The sequence below is a fragment of the Rhincodon typus genome, chromosome 5 (assembly GCF_021869965.1).
Source record: "Rhincodon typus isolate 14 chromosome 5, sRhiTyp1.1, whole genome shotgun sequence".
NCBI classification, from domain to species: Eukaryota; Metazoa; Chordata; class Chondrichthyes; order Orectolobiformes; family Rhincodontidae; genus Rhincodon; species Rhincodon typus.
This window is the reverse complement of record NC_063336.1, coordinates 3,604,519-3,623,966: the sequence shown is the minus strand read 5'-3', so window position 1 is coordinate 3,623,966 and position 19,448 is coordinate 3,604,519. Positions and strand designations below refer to the sequence as shown.

General features: G+C 44.9%; 2 protein-coding genes across 2 annotated transcripts in view; both read right to left on the bottom strand.

Annotated features, from left to right (window-relative positions):
* Window positions 1-19,448, bottom strand: part of LOC109930964 (dynein axonemal heavy chain 8-like) — a 2,199,840-nt gene that overhangs the window by 1,627,772 nt on the left and 552,620 nt on the right. The window lies entirely within an intron of this gene.
* Window positions 1-19,448, bottom strand: part of LOC109918465 (dynein axonemal heavy chain 8-like) — an 876,900-nt gene that overhangs the window by 526,514 nt on the left and 330,938 nt on the right. The window contains exons 19-20 of the mRNA XM_048596621.1: window positions 9,428-9,563; window positions 8,662-9,102 (exon numbers count right to left, since the gene is read on the bottom strand). Coding sequence (XP_048452578.1) covers window positions 8,662-9,102; window positions 9,428-9,563 — 577 coding nt within the window. The remainder of the gene's footprint in view (window positions 1-8,661; window positions 9,103-9,427; window positions 9,564-19,448) is intronic.

Below are 19,448 nucleotides of genomic sequence, written 5' to 3'. Positions count from 1 at the left end.
TTTCAGAGGGCAGTTGAGAGTCAACCACATTGCTGTGGGTCTGGTGGTTAATGAATGTTACAGTAATATACCCCCTGAGAGTAGTAATCATAGTATTGAATTGTATTAATTTTGAAATTTACATACTCCAATTATGTACAATTATATTACATTTAAACAAAACCTAAGTATGATGTGAGAACTGGATAAGATTAATTGGGTAAATAGGCTAAAAGGTATGATAGCAAATGAACAGTGGAAACCATTCAAAGAAAAAGCACTCAACCATTCAATAAAAATGCATTCAATTGGACAACAAAATCTTAGCAAGAAACACCCATCTCTGACTCACTCAGGAAGTTAAGAATAGAATTAGATGGTAAGGAGAAGTTATGTCCCTACTCCAAGAACAGGTGGCTGCTGAACATGTGAGAAAGGAGCCAGGTCAAATTTACATCATTTTCATGCGATATCATCTGTGTTGAAAGAGTGACTGAGAGGGTGGATAAGGGCAATGCAGTTGATGTAATGTCATGGACTTCCAAAACAGGGTTTTAGTACAGTGCCACATGACAGACATGTGATAAAAGTTATGGTTTATTGAATGAAAGGGACAGTAGTAATCTGGATACAAAATTAACTGAGGAATAGAAAACAGAAAAATAATGGTTAACAGACATTTTTTGGGTTGCGGGAAAGTTTGTAGTATAGTTACTCAAAGGTCAAAGCACCCAACAGAGGACAGCAGAGAAACTTTGCTGAGACATCACTTGTTTGCATTCTGGGAGCAGACTTCTCAATGCTGGATTGTGAGCAGAATCTGGAAGATCATTGGTTCAGCTGAGCTGCAATTGGTCGATCTTTATGCTGGCTACTGGATAGAATTGATACTTGTGGATTTGGTGCCAATCAAGCCCAATACCAATTCAGTGACTGACCAGCCAACCAGTGCTAAGGCTTCTGCTAGTGCCCGCACCCCAGGCCAGGGGGTCTGCCACACAGTCACGGTGACTGTAAAGAAAGTGGGCGAAGGCACACAGGTTGATCAGACATTTTTTGTGAAAAGGATTCTATGATTTCTGTAGCTTCCAAGCAGCAGACATCTATTGCCTGCAGGATTTTCCCAGCAGCAGGTACTTTGATGTGACCTATTGCAGTGTGAAGCAAGTTAAGCACCTCCTGAAGAAATCTCTCTCTCTTTCCCCCCCCTCCACCTGACCCTCCCTTCCTCCCCTGCCTGGAATACCACTATTTGTGTTACTTGCAGAGAGGAGTTGGATGGTCACCATCCATATGTATAAACTCCATGTGCCAGCAGCAGATGTCCCGACCTTCCTAGGAAGGTATATGCAACTGGAAAGCAGCAACATTGATGTGATTGAACCCTTCAGGATCTGGACCAGCAAATGGCAGCTCAAGGTAACCCTGAGGGCAGATGCCAACAGAAGTATCCTCCACCCATCGTCCAGCTTTGCAATCAGAAGAGCCAAGAATATTTGACATACGCGAGGCAGCCCAGAGTCTGTCGAACCTGTGGAAGGTCAGGGCACATGGCAGCAGAATGTAACGTGTCCCTGTGAAGGATCTGCAAGGAGGAAGGGGACCTGACCAAAGACTGCCAACAGACAAAGAACTGTAACCTGGGTGGGGAAGCTGGTCACCTGTATAAGGCTTGCCCAAGACGGGGAAGGGGGCCACATACAATCAGATGGTGAGCAGTAGCAACACGAGCCGAGCCTCCCCCAGAGGACGGAAAGGTATCACCCTCCAGCAAGAAAAATGAAGTAAGGGTCAAACAGAAGGAGAGAAAAACTGGAGAGGAGAGACAGGAAGCCAGCACAGTGACACAGCGACAGACACAACCTCTACCCAAGAAGCCAGAGTACATGGAGGAGGAGGTGATGAAGAAGTCAGGGGAGTGGAAAATGGTAAAGAAAAACCAAAAAAGAAAACCACACACACCAGGCCCCAACAGGCCTACAACAACATAATGGGAAGAGGCAGCTGCACAATGGTCACAGTAGCAGCTCCTCTGATGAAAAAGACGAATGGAGAGGGGGCCATCAACAGAAAAGGTGGATCAAGACCATCAGGAAGAAGGAGGGGAGCACTTCTCAACCAGAAAATGCTGGTTGTTGCAAGGGGCCAAGTAAAATTCAATCCCTAACTGCCAGGAACGAACAATGTCCCTCCACACCACAGCTCCAGGCAACTGGGAGCAGTGAGGCTTTGTGTAAGGAGCAGGGGATGACAGTCCCTCAGTCAGACTCAGAACCAGACTTTACCGGCTTCACCCTCGCCCGGATGATGGCAGACTGGAGCAATGCCCCCAAGGAGGAATAGGACTGCAATCTCAGCACTGTGAGGGTCCAACAGTTTTCCCACACCACAGGGATACAGGGACTGCTCCAGTGATTAGACCTCGGGTAAACAGACTTAGTGTTTCTAACAATTGTATAAATCTGAGAGTATTAACGTGTGTAGCGTTAACTTTACCACACGATGTGTTTCCATGTTGGCTTACCTGGCCAATGTCAAAGCAGACCTCTAGTTTCTGCAGGAGTCCGGGATAGGAAATGGTCGAGCTTGTGACCCCATGGGCCTTCGATTTTTTTGGGGAGGGCAATATCTGCTGATCTCCAGCCTGGGTATTCTGCTGTGAGGAGGCAATTTCACCATCTCCAAAGTTAAGGAGGTGGTTGGCGGGTGCCTCCTCGTAGCAGACGTCATACACAGGAACTGTCCCCTGAGACTAATTAATGTGTATGCCCTGGTAGTAAGGAGTAATCTTCCACTGATGCTAGCAATGTCCAGGCTGGACATTCTGGTGGAAACTTCAACTGCATCATCAATGCAGATGGATAATCTAGAGGGGCAGACAGCAAACTGGACACCACGTCAGATTCCTGATGTAAATGCTCAAAGACGTCAAGCTGTATGATGTCTTCAGCACCCCTGCAGATGGAGCTATGCATAGATATACCTGGTCGCAGCCAGACGGGTCTATCCGCTCAAGATTAGATTTCCTGTTTGTGTCCTGAGTGTTCTCGGTTAGATCCACTGACGTCAAGATGGTGTTCTTCTCTGCCTTCTGCTGGCCGACTGTCACCGACAGGATGACCAGCAGGCTGGCAAGGGAACATGGAAACTGAACATTAAACGGTTCACCCCAGAACACACAGAGGAACTCAAAAGGATGACACAGGTTGGAAAACCATGAAACCCCTCTGAGTCTCCAGTGGACAGGTGGGAAATAATCAAAGTGAACGTCAAGAGGTTTATCCTTAAAGATGTTGAGAAGGTGAGAGAGAGGTGGGCAAGCTGTTAAAACGCCAGAAAAATATGCAGAACCTGCTCCTGCTGCAGACCTTGGGGGTCGATGTCACGGAGGATCTCCAGCAGGTGAACAGCCAGCAACCCTCGCTGTTTATCTTAGAGGCCTCCAAGATAATCTTCTGGTCCAGGGTCCGTTCCATGGAATAGGATGAGGTGTGTTCGCATTTCTTATTCCAGAAGTTGCGTAGAGGGAGCTCTGTGCTCAGCAGCCTGAATGAGGAAGACAGCTCAGTAACATCATCTCAGTCTGACATCCTGAGGATCAGCAAATCTTTTTATGCCAGACTGTATGACATGAAACCCACTGACAGCACGGCCTCTCAGTTGTTCCTATCCTCTATCACAGAGGTCTTAGACAATAGCAAGTGGGAGAGGCTGGACCAGCCACTTTCTCTGGATGAACTCACCAAGGCCCTCGAGTCCTTCGGAAAGAATAAAACTCGCGGAACTGATGGTACTAACGGCCGAGTTGTATTCTGCTCTGTGGGACTCTGTAGGAGTATCACAGAAGTCATAGAATCCTACAGCACGGAGCCAAGCCCTTCGGCCCAAATTGGTCCATGCTGACTAGAATGTCCATTCATGCTAACCCAATTTCCCTGCACTTGCCCCATATCTTTCTAAAGCTTTCCAATCCATTTATTTGCCAAAGTGCCTTTTAAATGTTGTTAATGTGTGTACCACCCTCTGCGTAAAAAAGTTGCCCCTCAGGTTCCCATTTATTCTTTCCCCTCTTACCTTAAACTGATGCCCTCTAGTCCTCGATTCCCCAACCCTGGGAAAAAGACTTAGTGCATTCACCCTATCCATACCTCTCATGATCTTATACACTTCTATAAGATCCCCCCTAGGTGACCTATGCTCCAGAGAAAAACGTCCTAGCTTGTCCAACCTGTCCCTATAACTCAGTACCTGGAGTCCTGGCAACATCCTCGTAAATTTCTTCTGCATTCTTTCTAGTTTAATAACAAACTTCCTATAGCAAGATGACCAAAACTGAACACAATACTCCAAGTGCGGCCTCACCAACACCCTGTACAACTGCAACATAGCTTCCCAACTTCTATATTCAAAGCCCTGACTGATGAAGGCCAGAGTGCCAAACACCTTCTTCACTGCACTGTCTACCTGTGACTCCACTTTCAGAAAACCGTGCACCTAAATTCCAAGGTCCCTCTGTTCCGCTACACTCCTTAAGGCCTTACCTTCACCATGAAATTCCTACCTTGATTTGACTTTCCAAAATGTAACACCTCACACTTACCTATATTAAACTCCATTTGCCGTTTCTCAGCTCACTTCCCCAGCTGATCAAAATCCTACTACAATTTCTGATAACCTTCCTCACTGTCCACAATACCACCTATTTTAGTGTCATCCACAAACTTACTAATCATGCCTTGCATATTTTCATCCAAATCATTGATACAGGTAACAAACAGCAATGGGCACAGCACCGACCTCTGAGGCATACCACTAGTGACAGACCTCCAATCTGACAAGCGTCCTTCCACTTTTACTATCTGTATCCAATTTGCCGGCTCTGCCTGGATTCCATGCCATCTAATCTTTCAGAGCAGCCTACCATGTGGAATCTATTTAGACAATCCATTTGAATCCATTTAGACAACGTCTACTGTCCTGCCCCCATCAACCTTCCTGGTCACTTCATCAAAGAAATCTAACAAATTTGTGAGATATGACCTCCCACACATGAAGCCATGCTGACTATTCCTAATCAAACCCTGTCTTTCCAAATGCATGTATATCTTCTCTGTATAATTCCCAGGTATTATAATGCCCTTCTTGGATAAGGGCACAACATTTGCTACCCTCCAGTCTTCCAGGACCTCACCCGTGGCTAACGATGATGCAAATATATCAGCCAAGGCCCCTGCAATTTCTTCTCTCGGCTCTTGCAGGGTTCTTGGATATATCTGGTCAGGACCAGGAGATTTATCTACCTTCATACATTCTAATAGTTCTAACACATCCTCTGCTGTGATATGGATTGTCCCCAAGATATCGCTACTAACTTTCCCACGTTCCCAATTCTTCATGTCTTTCTCCACAGTAAACACAGAGGAGAAATATTCATTGAGGACCTTGCCCATCTCCTGTATACATAGCTACTTTGGTCCTTGACGGATCCTATTCTCTCTCTAGTTATTCTTTTTCCTTTAATACATTTCATGAAGAATCTCTTTGGATTCACCCTGACCTTCTCAGCCAACGCTATCTCGTGCCTCCTTTTCGCCTTCCTGATTTCCTTCTGCAGTAAACTCCTGCATCCCCTACATCCCTCCAGGGATTTCCTTGATCCCAGCTGCCTGTATCTGAGCCATGCCTCCTCCTTTTTTCTGGTCAAAGCCTCAATATCTCTTGTCATCCAGGGTTCCCTACTCCTGCCAACCTTGCCCTTCACCCTCACAGGAACATATAGACCTTGAACTCTAGCTACCACACTTTTAAGAGCCTTCCACTTGCTAGAGGTCCCTTTGCCTGCAAACGACTACTCCAATCAATCCCTGCAAGGTCCTGTCTAATTCCATCAAAATTAGCCTTGCCACAGTTTAGAACGTGAACCTGTGGACCAGTTTTGTCCTTCTCCATAACTATTTTAAAATGAATACAACTATGGTGACTGGTCCCAAAGTGCTCCCCCACTGTCACCTCAGTCACCTGTCCTGCCCTATTTCCCAAGAGTAGGTCGAGTTTTGCCCCTTCCTGAGTAGGACCCTCTACGAACTGCTTGAGGAAACTTTCTGGAACACATTTAACAAATACCACCCATCTAAGCCCTTAGACTGGGACTGCCATAGTGTTATGTTAGGAAATTTAAAATCCCCCTACTGTGACAACCCTATTGCTCCTGCAAGTCTCCGCAATCTCCCTACATATTTGTTCCTCTAATTCCGGTCGTCTCTTTGGCGGCCTATAGTACAACCCCAATAACATCACCATCCCCTTCTTATTTCTTAGCTGCATCCACAAAGCCTCACTGGATGATCCCTCAGTTACTCCATCTCGGACTACTGCTGTGATACTCCCCTCAATCAAAAATGCAACTCCCCCTTCCCTCTTTCCTCCACCTCTGTCTTGCCTAAAACACCTGTACCCTGGCACATTAAGCTGCCAATTCTGTCCCTCCCTTAGCCATGTTTCTGTTATTGCTATAATATCCCAGTCCCATGTACCCTTCCACATCCTGAGTTCATCGGCCTTACCTGTCAGCCCTCTTATATTGAAATAGATGCAATTTAATCCAACAGGCATTCCTCGTTCTCTGTCATGTTCCAGCCTGACCTGTGTCTTCAACTTGCTATTTCTGATTACTGTATCTCCTTCCAGCCTTGCACTTGCCTCCCTGCTGTTGAGGATCCCATCTCTCTGCCAATTTAGTTTAAACTCTCCCTTGCAGCATGAGCAAATCTGGCTGCCAGGGTATTGGCCCCCCTCCAGTTCAGGTGCAACCCACCCCTCTTGAACAGGAAAAAGCAGAGTTAACATTTTGGGTCCGGTGACCCTTCCTCAGAACATAGAACTGTATAGCACAGTTGTGTATATAGAATGCCTTGGGATTCTCTTTAACCCTACTTGCCAAGGTCATTTCATGGCCTATTCTTGCTCTTTTAATTCCCCGCTTGAGTTCTTTCCTGCTTTTGTTATATTCCTCACAGGCCCTGTCTTATTTTAGCTTCCTAAACTTTACATATGCTTCTTTTTTCCTTTTGACTAAATTCACAACCTCTCTTGTCATCCAAGGGTCCCTTACCTTGCCATTCTTGTCCTTCTTCTTTAGTGGAACATGCCAGTCTTGAACTGTCATCAGCAGGTCTTTAAACAATTCCCACATGTTAAATGTGGACTTGCCTGATAACAACTCCTCCCAATTAACTCTCCCTAGCTCCTGCCTAATTTTTTTTTTCTTTATTTTTTAACGGGATGAGGGCATTGCTGATCAGGCAGCATTTATTGCCCATCCCTAATTGCCCAGAGGGCAGTTGAGAGTCAACCATATTGCTGTGGGTCTGGAGTCACATGTAAGCCCAACCAGGTAAGGATGGCATTTTCCTTCCCTAAAGGATATTAATGAATCAGATGGGTTTTTCCCACAATCAACAATTGGTTCATGGTTACCATTAGACTCTTAATTCCAGATTTTATACGTCAGCCACGGCTCCCTGACTGGATCAAATTAACAACCCCAGGGAACTTATACTGTCTGAGTGATTTTTTGTTTGATCTGGAACACGCTGCCTGAAAAAGCAGTGGAAGCAAATTCAATAATAAATTACAGGGTGATAGGGAATGAGTAGCAAAAGAGAGTCTTATTGGATAGATCTTTCAATGGGCCAGCACAGGCACAATAGGCCAAATGGCATTGTTACGTGCTGTCATTTCTACAAATTTTTGACAATTTGTGTTGTGACTTTGTTACAATTGGCAAAATATAGAGACACATTTTGTCTGAAAGGGTGGGTAATTTAAGTTAATTTGATTTGTTAGTAGAAGCAATTGTGCCCAAGTAATTGGGCCCACCAATTAAAAATGAGCAATAATTTCTGAAAAAGCATGTTATTGAGTGAGGTAATCCATACAAATAAATTCAGATTAAGCCATACATTTCACAGGATGAGTGATTATATAGGCTTGTAACTGACTGGGCATAAAAAGGAAGTTTCATGCCTGTGTCATCAGTAAATTTGGAAACCTCAATTTTAGTACAAACATCCAAGTCATTTGTATAAATTATAAGCAGTTGAGATAAAGCACCAGTCCATGTGCCATGCCATTTGTCAATCTTGCTAACCAGAAAATGACCTATGCCTGTTAGCTCACCAATCTTTTACTCATACAAAAATGTTGCCCCTACACCATGAATATTTATTTTCTGCAGTAATCTTAGCTCAACTGGAATTCAATTGGCTGCATTGTGGGTTGCTAGTTCTCAATTGCTTTCAAAAATGGACAGGCACAGGAGCGTGTCTCAAACATTAATCAGGCTTTGGTAAATGACAACAAATTTCTAAGACAGAATCAAATCATGTCCCTGTTAATTATTAATTTCTCTAACTATTTCAATTAATATCAGCAGAGTTTTCAATATTTATGCACTATATTGACAATTCTTTAAGATGGCTAGAAATATATCTTAAGTCAACATATCTTGAATGATAACGACGATTGTGGCTTCCAAGATGGCAAAGGCAGGGTAGGCAGCGTTTGGACTCCTCAGCCTAGGACTTGTTCATCTATCTGCTTTTTTTCTCTTTTTTACTTTTTTCTTTCCTTCCCACTTTTTTTCTAAGATTTTAAAGTCTTTTTTTTAATAAGAAAACTTACCTTGGAGCAGCTGAGAGCCCAGAGTGGAGTGGAGCAACTGAGAGCTGGAGCAGAGTGGGCTAAAGGCCTGGAGTGGCTGAGAGCCTGAGCAGAGTGGGCTGGAGACCTGGAGAGGTGCAGAATGGCTGAGAGCCAGAGTGGAGCAGGCTGATGGCCTGGAGCAGCTGACAGCCAAGCGGAGCAGGCTGAAAGCCTGAAGCGGTGTTGAGTAGATGAGAGCTGGAGCGCAGTGGGCTGGAGACCTGGAGCAGCGCAGAATGCCTGAGGGCCCAAGTGGAGTAGGCTGGTAGCCTGGAGTGAGCGGAGCGGCTGAGAGCAGGTGTGCAGCAGGCTGAAGGCAGGGAGTGGAGTGGAGATTGTTGTTGGACTGGGGTCCGGCACTCACGGTCAGCGGATTGCGAGGCCGGTCAAACCACGTGTGGAAGCCCCTGAGCTGATCTACTGCAATGTAATGTTTATCTGTAATCTGCTTATCAGGCTGTGACATTTATCTTTTTCACTATGTCTTATTTCTAACTTATACCAAGAATCACTGTACGGTAATGCAACTTATGTTCTTTGTTACTCCTCTTTTTGTATCTAAGATGTGTACGTAGGTACTTTGTCCCTAAGATGACACCATGAGAGGTGACATTATAAACTTTTCACTGTACTTCTGTACTTTAGCACGCATGACAATAATTCTAAATTCTAATTCTAAATACCTCCGGTTTGACTACTCTAATCTCATAGGTTATAAGTGCCTTTGAAATGGCATTTTCCTTACCAGGTTCAATATCAGATTTTGTGGCATCGTTAATTGTTTCAGAGATTTCAATAAATATATCCACCAATTTGTTCACAGTTATTTCAATATATCCAGCTTTAGGAGCTAAAATGTCTGCCCATTCACTGCAGCTAACCTGTAGAACACAATGTATAACAAAACATGTCACCATAAACAGAAATATTAGATGACAGAATCAAAAAACTGTTATGCATAGAAGTAGGCCATTCGCCCTATCGTATCAATAATGATTCTTCAAATTAACTCATGGCTCAGTGCCATTCCCTTTCCTTTCACCCGTAACCTTGTACGCTTTATTGAACCTACTGCCACCACTTTTCCAGGCAGTCCATTCACTGTGCAACAGTTTTTGCTCACACAACAATAGTTTCTTTTATTATACCTTTCTTTTGTATATTTCATTCTCAATCCTTTTTTGAGAAGGAATTGTTTCTCCCGGTCTAATCTGTCCAACTACGTCATGATTTTGAATATTTTTATTAAATCTCCTCTTGGCTTTGTACTCTCCAAGGAAAACAGACCCAACTTCTCCGAACTGTCTTCACAACTTTAGAATAGTATCTATGGAACCAGTTGACTAGAAAGTTGATAAGAAAGATAGTTTAACATTGATCAAATATAGGAGTATGATGTCTGGATTGTCTGGTGGTATTAACCTACGTCTGCTGCCATTGTGTTTCTAGGTGATAGAGGTCATGGGTTTGGTAGATGTTGCAAGAGGATCCTTGGTGAGATACTGCATTGCATCTCACAGGGATATATAATGCTAGCACTGTCCGGCAGTGGTTAAAGGAAGTTTGAGGTGAAGGTGGTGGATGAGATGGCAATTAAGCGGGCTGCTTTGTCCTGGATGGTGTCACATTTCTTGAATGCTGTTGGAGTTGCATTTATCCAGGCTAATGGAGAGTATCCCATCACACTTCTGGCCTGTGCCTTGTTGATGGTGGGCAGCTGTTGGGTAGAAAGAAGGTTGGTTACTCACTTTAGAATTCCCATCTTCTACCTATTTGTGTAACTACATTATTTAGATGGCTGGTCCAGTTCAATTTCTGGTCAATAGTACTCCCCTGCAGTAGTTGATTCTGGGGCATTTAGTGATGTTAGTGCTATTGAATGTCAAGTGGCAATGGTTAGATTGACTTTTTGGAGATGGTTTATGACAGTGTGTGTCTGGCATAACTCAATCCTTAGACAGCACCTTCCAAACTAATGATCACTATCCATCTAGAAGGACAAGGGCAGCAGATATATGGGAACTGTACTGCCTGAAAGTTCACCTCCAAGCCACTCACCATCCTGACTTGGAAATATACATCATTCATTGAGTATCGTTGGATCAATATCCTGAAATTCCTACAGTGGTGGCATTATGGATCCAATTACAGTACTTGGACAGAAGCGGTTCAAGAAGGCAACTCACCAGCACCTTCCAAAGGGCAGCTAGGCAAAGGCAATAAATGCTGGTCTTGCCAGCAATGCCAAAGATCTATAAAAGAAGAAATAAAACTTGGATAGCAAGAACTGGCAGATGCTGGAGTCAGAGATATCCAAGTGTGGAGCTGAAGGTAAACAGCAGGCCAAGTAGCATCAGAGGAACAGGAAAGCTGACGTTTCGGGTGGGACCCTTCAGAGGTAAAACTTGGATGTTGTTCACATCTCCTGCATATGGGAATGATGGCGGTGGAGTAGGACACTCCAGCAGGAGCTCATCCACTCCACCCATTCTTCCTCTATTTTTCTTCACTTTTATATCCTCTTAATGTTTTTCTATCTTCTTCTCTCCCAGCCTCCAATGACCCCTGGCCTTCAGTGATGACTCCCTGCCTCTGGCCTGCCTCCCAGCCTTCGACAACTGGCACAGCAGCCTCCCGGCATGGCCTGGCAACCTCCAGGCCAGGCAGCACGGCCTCACCGCTTGGCATGGCAATATTGCAGTCTGGTGCAGCAGCCTCCCAGCATGGCATGGCAACCTCCCAGCCTGGCCCAGCGACCAACCATAGCGGCCTCCCGGCGTGATGTAGCAACCTCCCAGCCTGGCAAATGGGCCTCCCGGCATGGCATGACGATCTACTGGCCTGGCATAGCGGTCTCCCTGCCTACTGTAGCAGCCTCCCAGGGAGGTCGACTGGTGAGGCGTCCTCTCAGCCTTGCGTGGCGGTCTGAAGCAATCTCCCAGCCTCATGATCCTCAAGGTGCAGGGAGCCAGAGCCTGGTGGGGTCTGGAGGCTAGGTACCAGCATGGTCTGGGTTGGAAAACCATGGTTCTAATTGTCTTTTTCTGCAATGCTGGACATTTTATTTCTCTATTTTCTAAGATCTTGTAACTAAAGAAGCCGTACCGAGGTACCTTTGTACCTAAGATGGCACTGTGAGTGGCAACGTTTATATTTTTAACTGTACTTATTGAGTATATGTGACAATAAAGGCTAATTTGAATTGCTTCAAACATCAATAAACATCTCCACTCCTGATTTTATGATGAAAGGATACAGTGTGTAGTTTTGGTCGTTTTGGACGTGGAAGCTTTGGAGAGAGTGCAGATTGCAGAGAAGGTACACCAAGATGTTGGGATAACAAGGTGTAGAGCTGGATGAACACAGCAGGCTAAGCAGCATCATGGGAGCAGGAAGGCTGACGTTTCGGGCCTAGACCCTTCTTCAGAAATGGGGGAGGGGTAGGGGGTTCTGAAATAAATAGGGAGAGAGGGGGAGGCGGATAGAAGATGGATAGAGGAGAAGATAGGCGGAGAGGAGACAGACAGGTCAAAGAGGCGGGGATGGAGCAAGTAAAGGTGAGTGTAGGTGGGGAGGTAGGGAGGAGATAGGTCAGTCCAGGGAGGACGGACAGGTCAAGGGGGTGGCATGAGGTTAGTAGGTAGGAAATGGGGGTGCGGCTTGAGGTGGGAGGAGGGGATAGGTGGGAGGAAGGACAGGTTAGGGAGGCAGGGACGAGCTGGGCTGGTTTTGGGATGCGGTAGGGGGAGGGGAGATTTTGAAGCTTGTGAAATCCACACTGATACCATTGGGCTGCAGGATTCCCAAGCGGAATATGAGTTGCTGTTCCTGCAACCTTCGGGTGGCATCGTTGTGGCACTGCAGGAGGCCCAGGATGGACATGTCGTCTGAGGAATGGGAGGGGGAGTTGAAATGGTTCGCGACTGGGAGGTGCAGTTGTTTATTGCGAACCGAGCGTAGGTGTTCTGCAAAGCAGTCCCCAAGCCTCCGCTTGGTTTCCCCAATGTAGAGGAGGCCACAACGGGTACAGCGGATGCAGTATACCACATTAGCAGATGTGCAGATGAACATCTGCTTGACATGGAAAGTCTTCTTGGGGCCTGGGATGGGGGTGAGGGAGGAAGTGGGGGCCAGGTGCGGTTGCAGGGAAAAGTATCGGATGTGGTGGGGCTGGAGGGGAGTGTGGAGCGGACAAGGGAGTCACGGAGAGAGTGGTCCCTCCAGAAAGCAGATAAGGGCAGGGAGGGAAAAATGTCTTTGGTAGTGGGGTCGGATTGCAGATGGCGGAAGTGTCGGAGGATGATGCATTGGATCCGGAGGTTGGTGGGGTGGTACGTGAGGACGAGGGGGATTCTTTAGTCGCGAACCATTTCAACTCCCCCTCCCATTCCTTGGACGACATGTCCATCCTGGGCCTCCTGCAGTGCCACAACGATGGCACCTGAAGGTTGCAGGAACAGCAACTCATATTCCGCTTGGGAACCCTGCAGCCCAATGGTATCAGTGTGGATTTCACAAGCTTCAAAATCTCCCCTCCCCCTACCGCATCCCAAAACCAGCCCAGCTCGTCCCCGCCTCCCTAACCTGTTCTTCCTCCCACCTATCCCCTCCTCCTACCTCAAGCCCCACCCCCATTTCCTACCTCCTAACCTCATGCCGCCCCCTTGACCCGTCTGTCCTCCCTGGACTGACCTATCCCCTCCCTACCTCTCCACCTACACTCACCTTTACTGGCTCCATCCCCGCCTCTTTGACCTGCCTGTTTCCTCTCCACCTATCCTCTCCTCTATCCATCTTCTATCCGCCTCCCCCTCTCTCCCTATTTATTTCAGAACCCCCTTCCCCTCCCCCATTTCTGATGAAGGGTCTAGGCCCGAAATGTCAGCCTTCCTGCTGTGTTCATCCAGCTCTACACCTTGTTATCTCAGATTTTCCAGCATCTGCAGTTCCTACTACCTCTACACCAAGATGTTGCCTGGTTTTGAGGGCATTGGCTATGAGGAAAGTTTAGAAAGGCTAGGATTGTTTTTACTGGAAAGACAGCAGCTGAAAGGAGACCTGATAGAGGTCTACAAAATTATGAGAGGCATAGATAGGGTGGACAGTCAGTGGCATTTTCCCAGGGCTGAAGTTTCAATTACAAGGGGACACAAGTTCAAGGTGAGAGGGGGAAAGTTTAAGGGAGATGTGCGAGGGAAGTTTTTCACACAGAGAGTGGTAGGAGCCTGGGACGCACTGCCAGAAGAGGTGGTGTAAGCAGGCACATTGGCGACATTTAAGAGACATCTGGATGGTTACATGTTTAGGGAGGAATAGAGGGATATGGACCAAATAAGGGCAGAAGATTTGTTTTTTAAATTAGTTACAGCATGATGATTGGCACAGGCTTGGAGGGCCAAAAGGCCTGCTCCTGCGCTATACTTCTGTTTTGATTTTTTATTCTTTTTGATATTGATGAAACAATTGAAGATGATTGTGCCAATGACACTATTCTGATAAAATCCTGCTGAAATGTCTTGTTACAACTTGATGCTGAGACAATTAGCAAATCAGAGTCATACAACAAAGAAACAGGCCCACCATGTCTATGCCAACCAACAAACATCAAACTGCATTAATTATATTTACCTACACCTGGTCCTTGCATCTTAAGTCCTCATCCAGATGCTTCTTAAATGCTGTGAGAGTACTTGCCTCTACCACACTCTCAGGCAGCATGTTTCATGTGCCTATCACCTTCTGGGTGAATTTTTTTTCTCTCTGATCTCCTCTAAACCACTTGCTCCTCACTTTAAAACGTATGCCCTTGGTCATTGACCCGTCTGCCATGGGGAAGAAATTTTCATGATCTATTCCGTCTGTACCTCTCTTAACTTTGTATACGTCAATCAGATCCTCCTCCTGTCTTCACTGCTTCAAAGAAAACAAACCCAAGTCTATCCAGTCTCTCCTTATAACTGAGAATTTTCATCCCAAGAAACATCCTGGTGAACCTCCCGTGTCCTCTCCAGCGCAATTGTGACCTTCCAATCTGGTGACCAGAACTGCACACAGTACTCCATCTGTGGCCTAACCAATGTTTTATAAAGTTGTAACAAAACCTCCTTGCTCCTATATTCTACACCTTAAGTAATGAAGGCAAGCATCCCCTTTACCTTCTTCACCACTCTGTCTACCTGTGCTGACATATTTAGAGATCTATGAATTTGGACACCAAGGTCCTTAGTACTCCCAAGGGACCTAACATTCATTGTGTATATCCTTCCCTTTTCAGACTTCCCAAATTTTCTTTTATATTCATTCAAAGGATGTAGCTGTCACTGGCCAGGCCAGTCTTTACTACCCGTCTCTTGCCTCCAATGCCTACGATCCACAAGAGCAAAAGTAAAACTTGGATGTCGTTCACATCTGTTGTATGTGAGAATGAATTATTTCATGGTCTAAGTGTCCAGAAAGATGCTGAATATTGTGCAAACATTAACAAACCTCTACTTCTGACTTTGTGATGGGAAGGTCATTGATGAGAAAATTGAAGATGATTGCGCCAGCGACACTACTCAGATAAACTCCTACACATGAACTGCTAAGTGGGCAGTTAAGATTCAACCATATTGCTGGGGGTCTAGGGTCACATGTAGATTAGATTGGGTAAGGGTGGCAGACATACTTCCCAAAGAACAGGAGTGAACCGAATGGGTTTTTCTGACAATCAGCGACATTAAACTCTTAATCCCAGACTTCCTTTTTATTGACTTCATATTCCAACATCTGCCATGGGAGGATTTGAACGCAGGTCCTCAGGACATTAAACTAAAAACAAACAATTAACTACGAATGCTGGAAATCAGAAACACAAACATAAATTGCTGGAAAAACTCAGCAGGTCTGGCAGCATTTGTGGAGAGAAAGCAAAATTAATGTTTTGGGTCCAGTGACTCTTCTTCAGAACCCTGAACCCTTCAGAACCCAGGATGTAGGATTCTCAAGGAGGGTTACTGGACCAGAAACATTAATTCTGCTTTCTCTCCACAGATGTTGCCTGACCTATTGAGTTTTTCCAGCAATTTTTGTTTTAGTCCCTAGGACATTACCTGGGTCTCTGGATTAATAGTCCAGTGATAATATCACTAGGCCATCACCTCCCCTTATCTATCACCTCATGTTTATCGGGATTAAATTCCATCTGCTAATGTAATAGCTGATCATTATTAGACTGTAGCCTGAGACTGCCTTCCTCATTGTCAACAACACTCTAATTTTCAATGTGATCTGTAAACATATTAATTATACCTTTTACATTCACATTCAAGTCATTAATGTACATAACAAACAGCAAGGGTCCCAGCACAAATCCCTGTGGTACACAGCTGGTCACAGGTGTCCAGTCACAAAAACAACTCTCCACCATCATCCTTTGCCTCCTGGTTGTAAGCCAATTTTGGATTCAGTTTGCCAACTTGCCTTGGATCCCATGAGCTCTTAAAATTTGGGCTAGCCATCCACATGGGATCTTGTCAAAGGCCTAACTGAAGTCCATGTAAACCACATCAACAGCATTACCATCATCAATATATTTAGTCACTTCTCAAAAAACTCAATGAAGTTAGCCAGGCAGGATCTCCCTCTAACAAATCTGTGCTAACTAACCCTGATCAAATCCCCGCCTTTCTAAGTGTTGATTAATCTTGTCCATCATAATTTTTTCCAATAATTCCCCTGCCACTGATGCCAGACTAACTGATCTGTTAATGCCTGGTCTATCCCTTGCCCTGCTTGAACAAAGGAACCACATTAGCTATCCTCCAGTCAGCTGGCAATTCATCTGCCAGGGCCCAAGCAATCTCCTTCGTTGTCTCCCTCCGCAACCTGGGATATATCTATCAGGCTCTGGGGATTTATACACCTGTATGCCCACTAAAACATCTAATACTTCATCCTTATTAATCTTAACATATTCTAGAACCTCGCTATCCTAACTGATATCCCGGCTACAATGTCTTTCTCTTCTGCCGGTACAGATGAGAAGTATTCATTTAAGACCTCACCCACATCCATTGGCTCCATGCACAGGTTTTTCCTTTGGTCTCCAGTAGGTCCCACTCTTTCCCCAGTAATTTTTTTTATTCACTTTTGAGACATGGGCAATGTTGGCTGGCCAGCATTTATTGCCCACCCCTAGCTGCAGTTGAACAGAATGGCTTGCTAGGCCATTTCAGCAGGCAGTTTTCAAAGGGTTGAGAGTCAACCACATCGCTGTGGGTGTGGAGTCACATGGAGGCCAGACCTGGTGAGGATGGCAGATTTCCTTCCCACAGATGGGTTTTTCCAACAATCAGCAATGGTTTCATGATCACCAGTCGGTTTCTAATTCCATTTCTTTTATTGAATTCAAATTCCACCACCTGCTTTGGTGGGATTTGAATCTGGGTCCCTGGAACATTAGTGAACATTAGCTGAGTTTCTGGATTAATAGTCTAGCTATAATACATTAGGCCATTACTTCCACCCTCTCCTTTTACTCTTAATATACTGATAAAAAGCTTTGGGTTTTTTTTTATCCCATCTGCCGAAGATATTTTCTTTGCCCTCCTAATTTCCTTTACATGCAACCTTCTACACTCTCTGTACTTTTGAAGGGCCTCCTCTGTTTTAAAAGACCTGTATCTGATATATGCTTCCTCCTTTTTCTTTTTCAGACTTTTGATATCCCTCAACTTCCATGGTCTCCTAGACTTGCTGCCCTTGCCCTTCAACCTGAGAGGAACACGCAGGTCCTGAATTCTCACTATACAGTTTTTAAACTACTCTCACTTTCTAAATATAGACTTACCTGCAAGTAGCGGTACCCAGTCTATGTTTGCAAGGTCTTGTTTAATGATATTGAAATTGGCCTTTCCTCAATTTAAACACTTATCTTCCACACTATCGTGATCCCTTTCTGTGAGAACTTTAAACTTTCAGAGTTATGATCACCAGCCCCAAAATGCTTACCCACTGTAATTTCAATCACTTGACTGGCTTCATTTCCTAGGATTAGGTCTAGTGTACCCTGTCTCTGGTAGGACTATTGACATACAGCCACAAAAATCTCTGCTGGATGCATTTTAAAAATTGCACTCCATTTAATCCTTTCACAAGAAAATAATCCCAGTTAATGTTAGCAAAGTTGAAGTTCCCTGTAACTACAACCCTGGTTCTCTCACACCTTTTTGTGTTTTGCCTACATATTTGTTCCTCTATCTCACTCTGACTGTTGGGAGACATGTAGTATAATCTCGGTAAGGTAATCATCCCTTTTTATATTTCTAAGCTCTACCCAGATGGCCTCATTTAAAAACATCTTCCCTCATTACTACAGTGATAATTTCCTTTATCAATAATGCAGTGTCCCCACCCATCTTACAGCTGTCCCCGATTCCATCTGAAATTTCTACACCCTGGAATGTCGAGCTTCCTTCAATCATGTCTCAGTAATTGCAACAATATCATTTTCATTACGTTGATCAATGCTCTAAATTCATCTGCCTTACCAGTCAAACCCCTTACATTAAAATTGATGCAATTTAGCTTTCTAGACCTCCCATATGCCTTATCCTGCCGATGTCTTCTCCTCCTACTAGATTGACCTAGCATCCTCCTATATCTGATTGGACCTGGCTCTTAACTTTACATCTACTCTGTGCATCAAGCCCTGCAAAATCAGTTTAAATCCTGTCCTCACCCCCAACAGCACGAGCAAAAATCCCAGCAAGAATACTGAACGCATTCTAGTTCACATGCAATCTAGCTTGTACAGGTCCCACTTCCCCGAGAGACTGTCTCTATGATCCAAAAATCTAATGCCCTCCCTTCTACACCATCCCATTAGCCACAAGTTCATCTGATTTATCTTCCTATTCCTATACTTAGTAACATGTGGATCTGGAAATAATCTAGAGATTACAACTTTAGTATTCTCCCTCTTTAGTTTACTACCCGACTCTTTAAATTCCTGCTGCAGGGCCTCACTTCACTTTTTTCCCATGTTGTTGGTACCGACATATAGCATGACTGCTGGCTGTTTACCCTTCCCTATCAGAAGGCCCTGCAGTTGCACTATGACATCCTCAAAGCTGGCACCAGGGAGGCAACTATTTGAGACTCTCATTTGCTGCCACAGTTCCCCTTACAATCGAATCCCCTATCACTAAAGATCTCCCAGTCTTTTACCTCCCCTGTTGTGCAGCAGAGCCAGTCGTGGTGCCACAAATTTCGTTATTGCTATTTTACCCTGAGAGGCCATTCCCTCCCACAGTAACCAATATGGTCTGAGATAGTAGGAACTGCAACCAATATGGTCTACCTGTTTGAGAAGGGGATGGCCACAGGGGATTCCTGCACTGCCTGCCCTTCAACAACCACAGCCATGTTCTTTTGTGCATGGTTTCATCACTCCAAACAGTGGACAATTCACCACACCCACTCCCCAACACCCATTTCCTTTTCTCTCTACTTAAACTCAAGTTCCTTGATGCCATATTCGATCATATGCTGCCTTGATGTCAAGGGTATTCATTCTCACTGCTGGAATTCAGCTCTTTTGTCTATGTTCGAATCAATGCTATAATGAGATCAAGAGACAAATGGCCCTGATCGAATCCGAAATGAGCTTCAGTGAGCAGGTTATTCTTTTGCAAGTGCCACTTCACAGCACTGTAGATAATCTCTTCCATCACTTTGCTGATGATTAAGAATATCAAGATGGATTGAAGCAATCTTACCAAGCT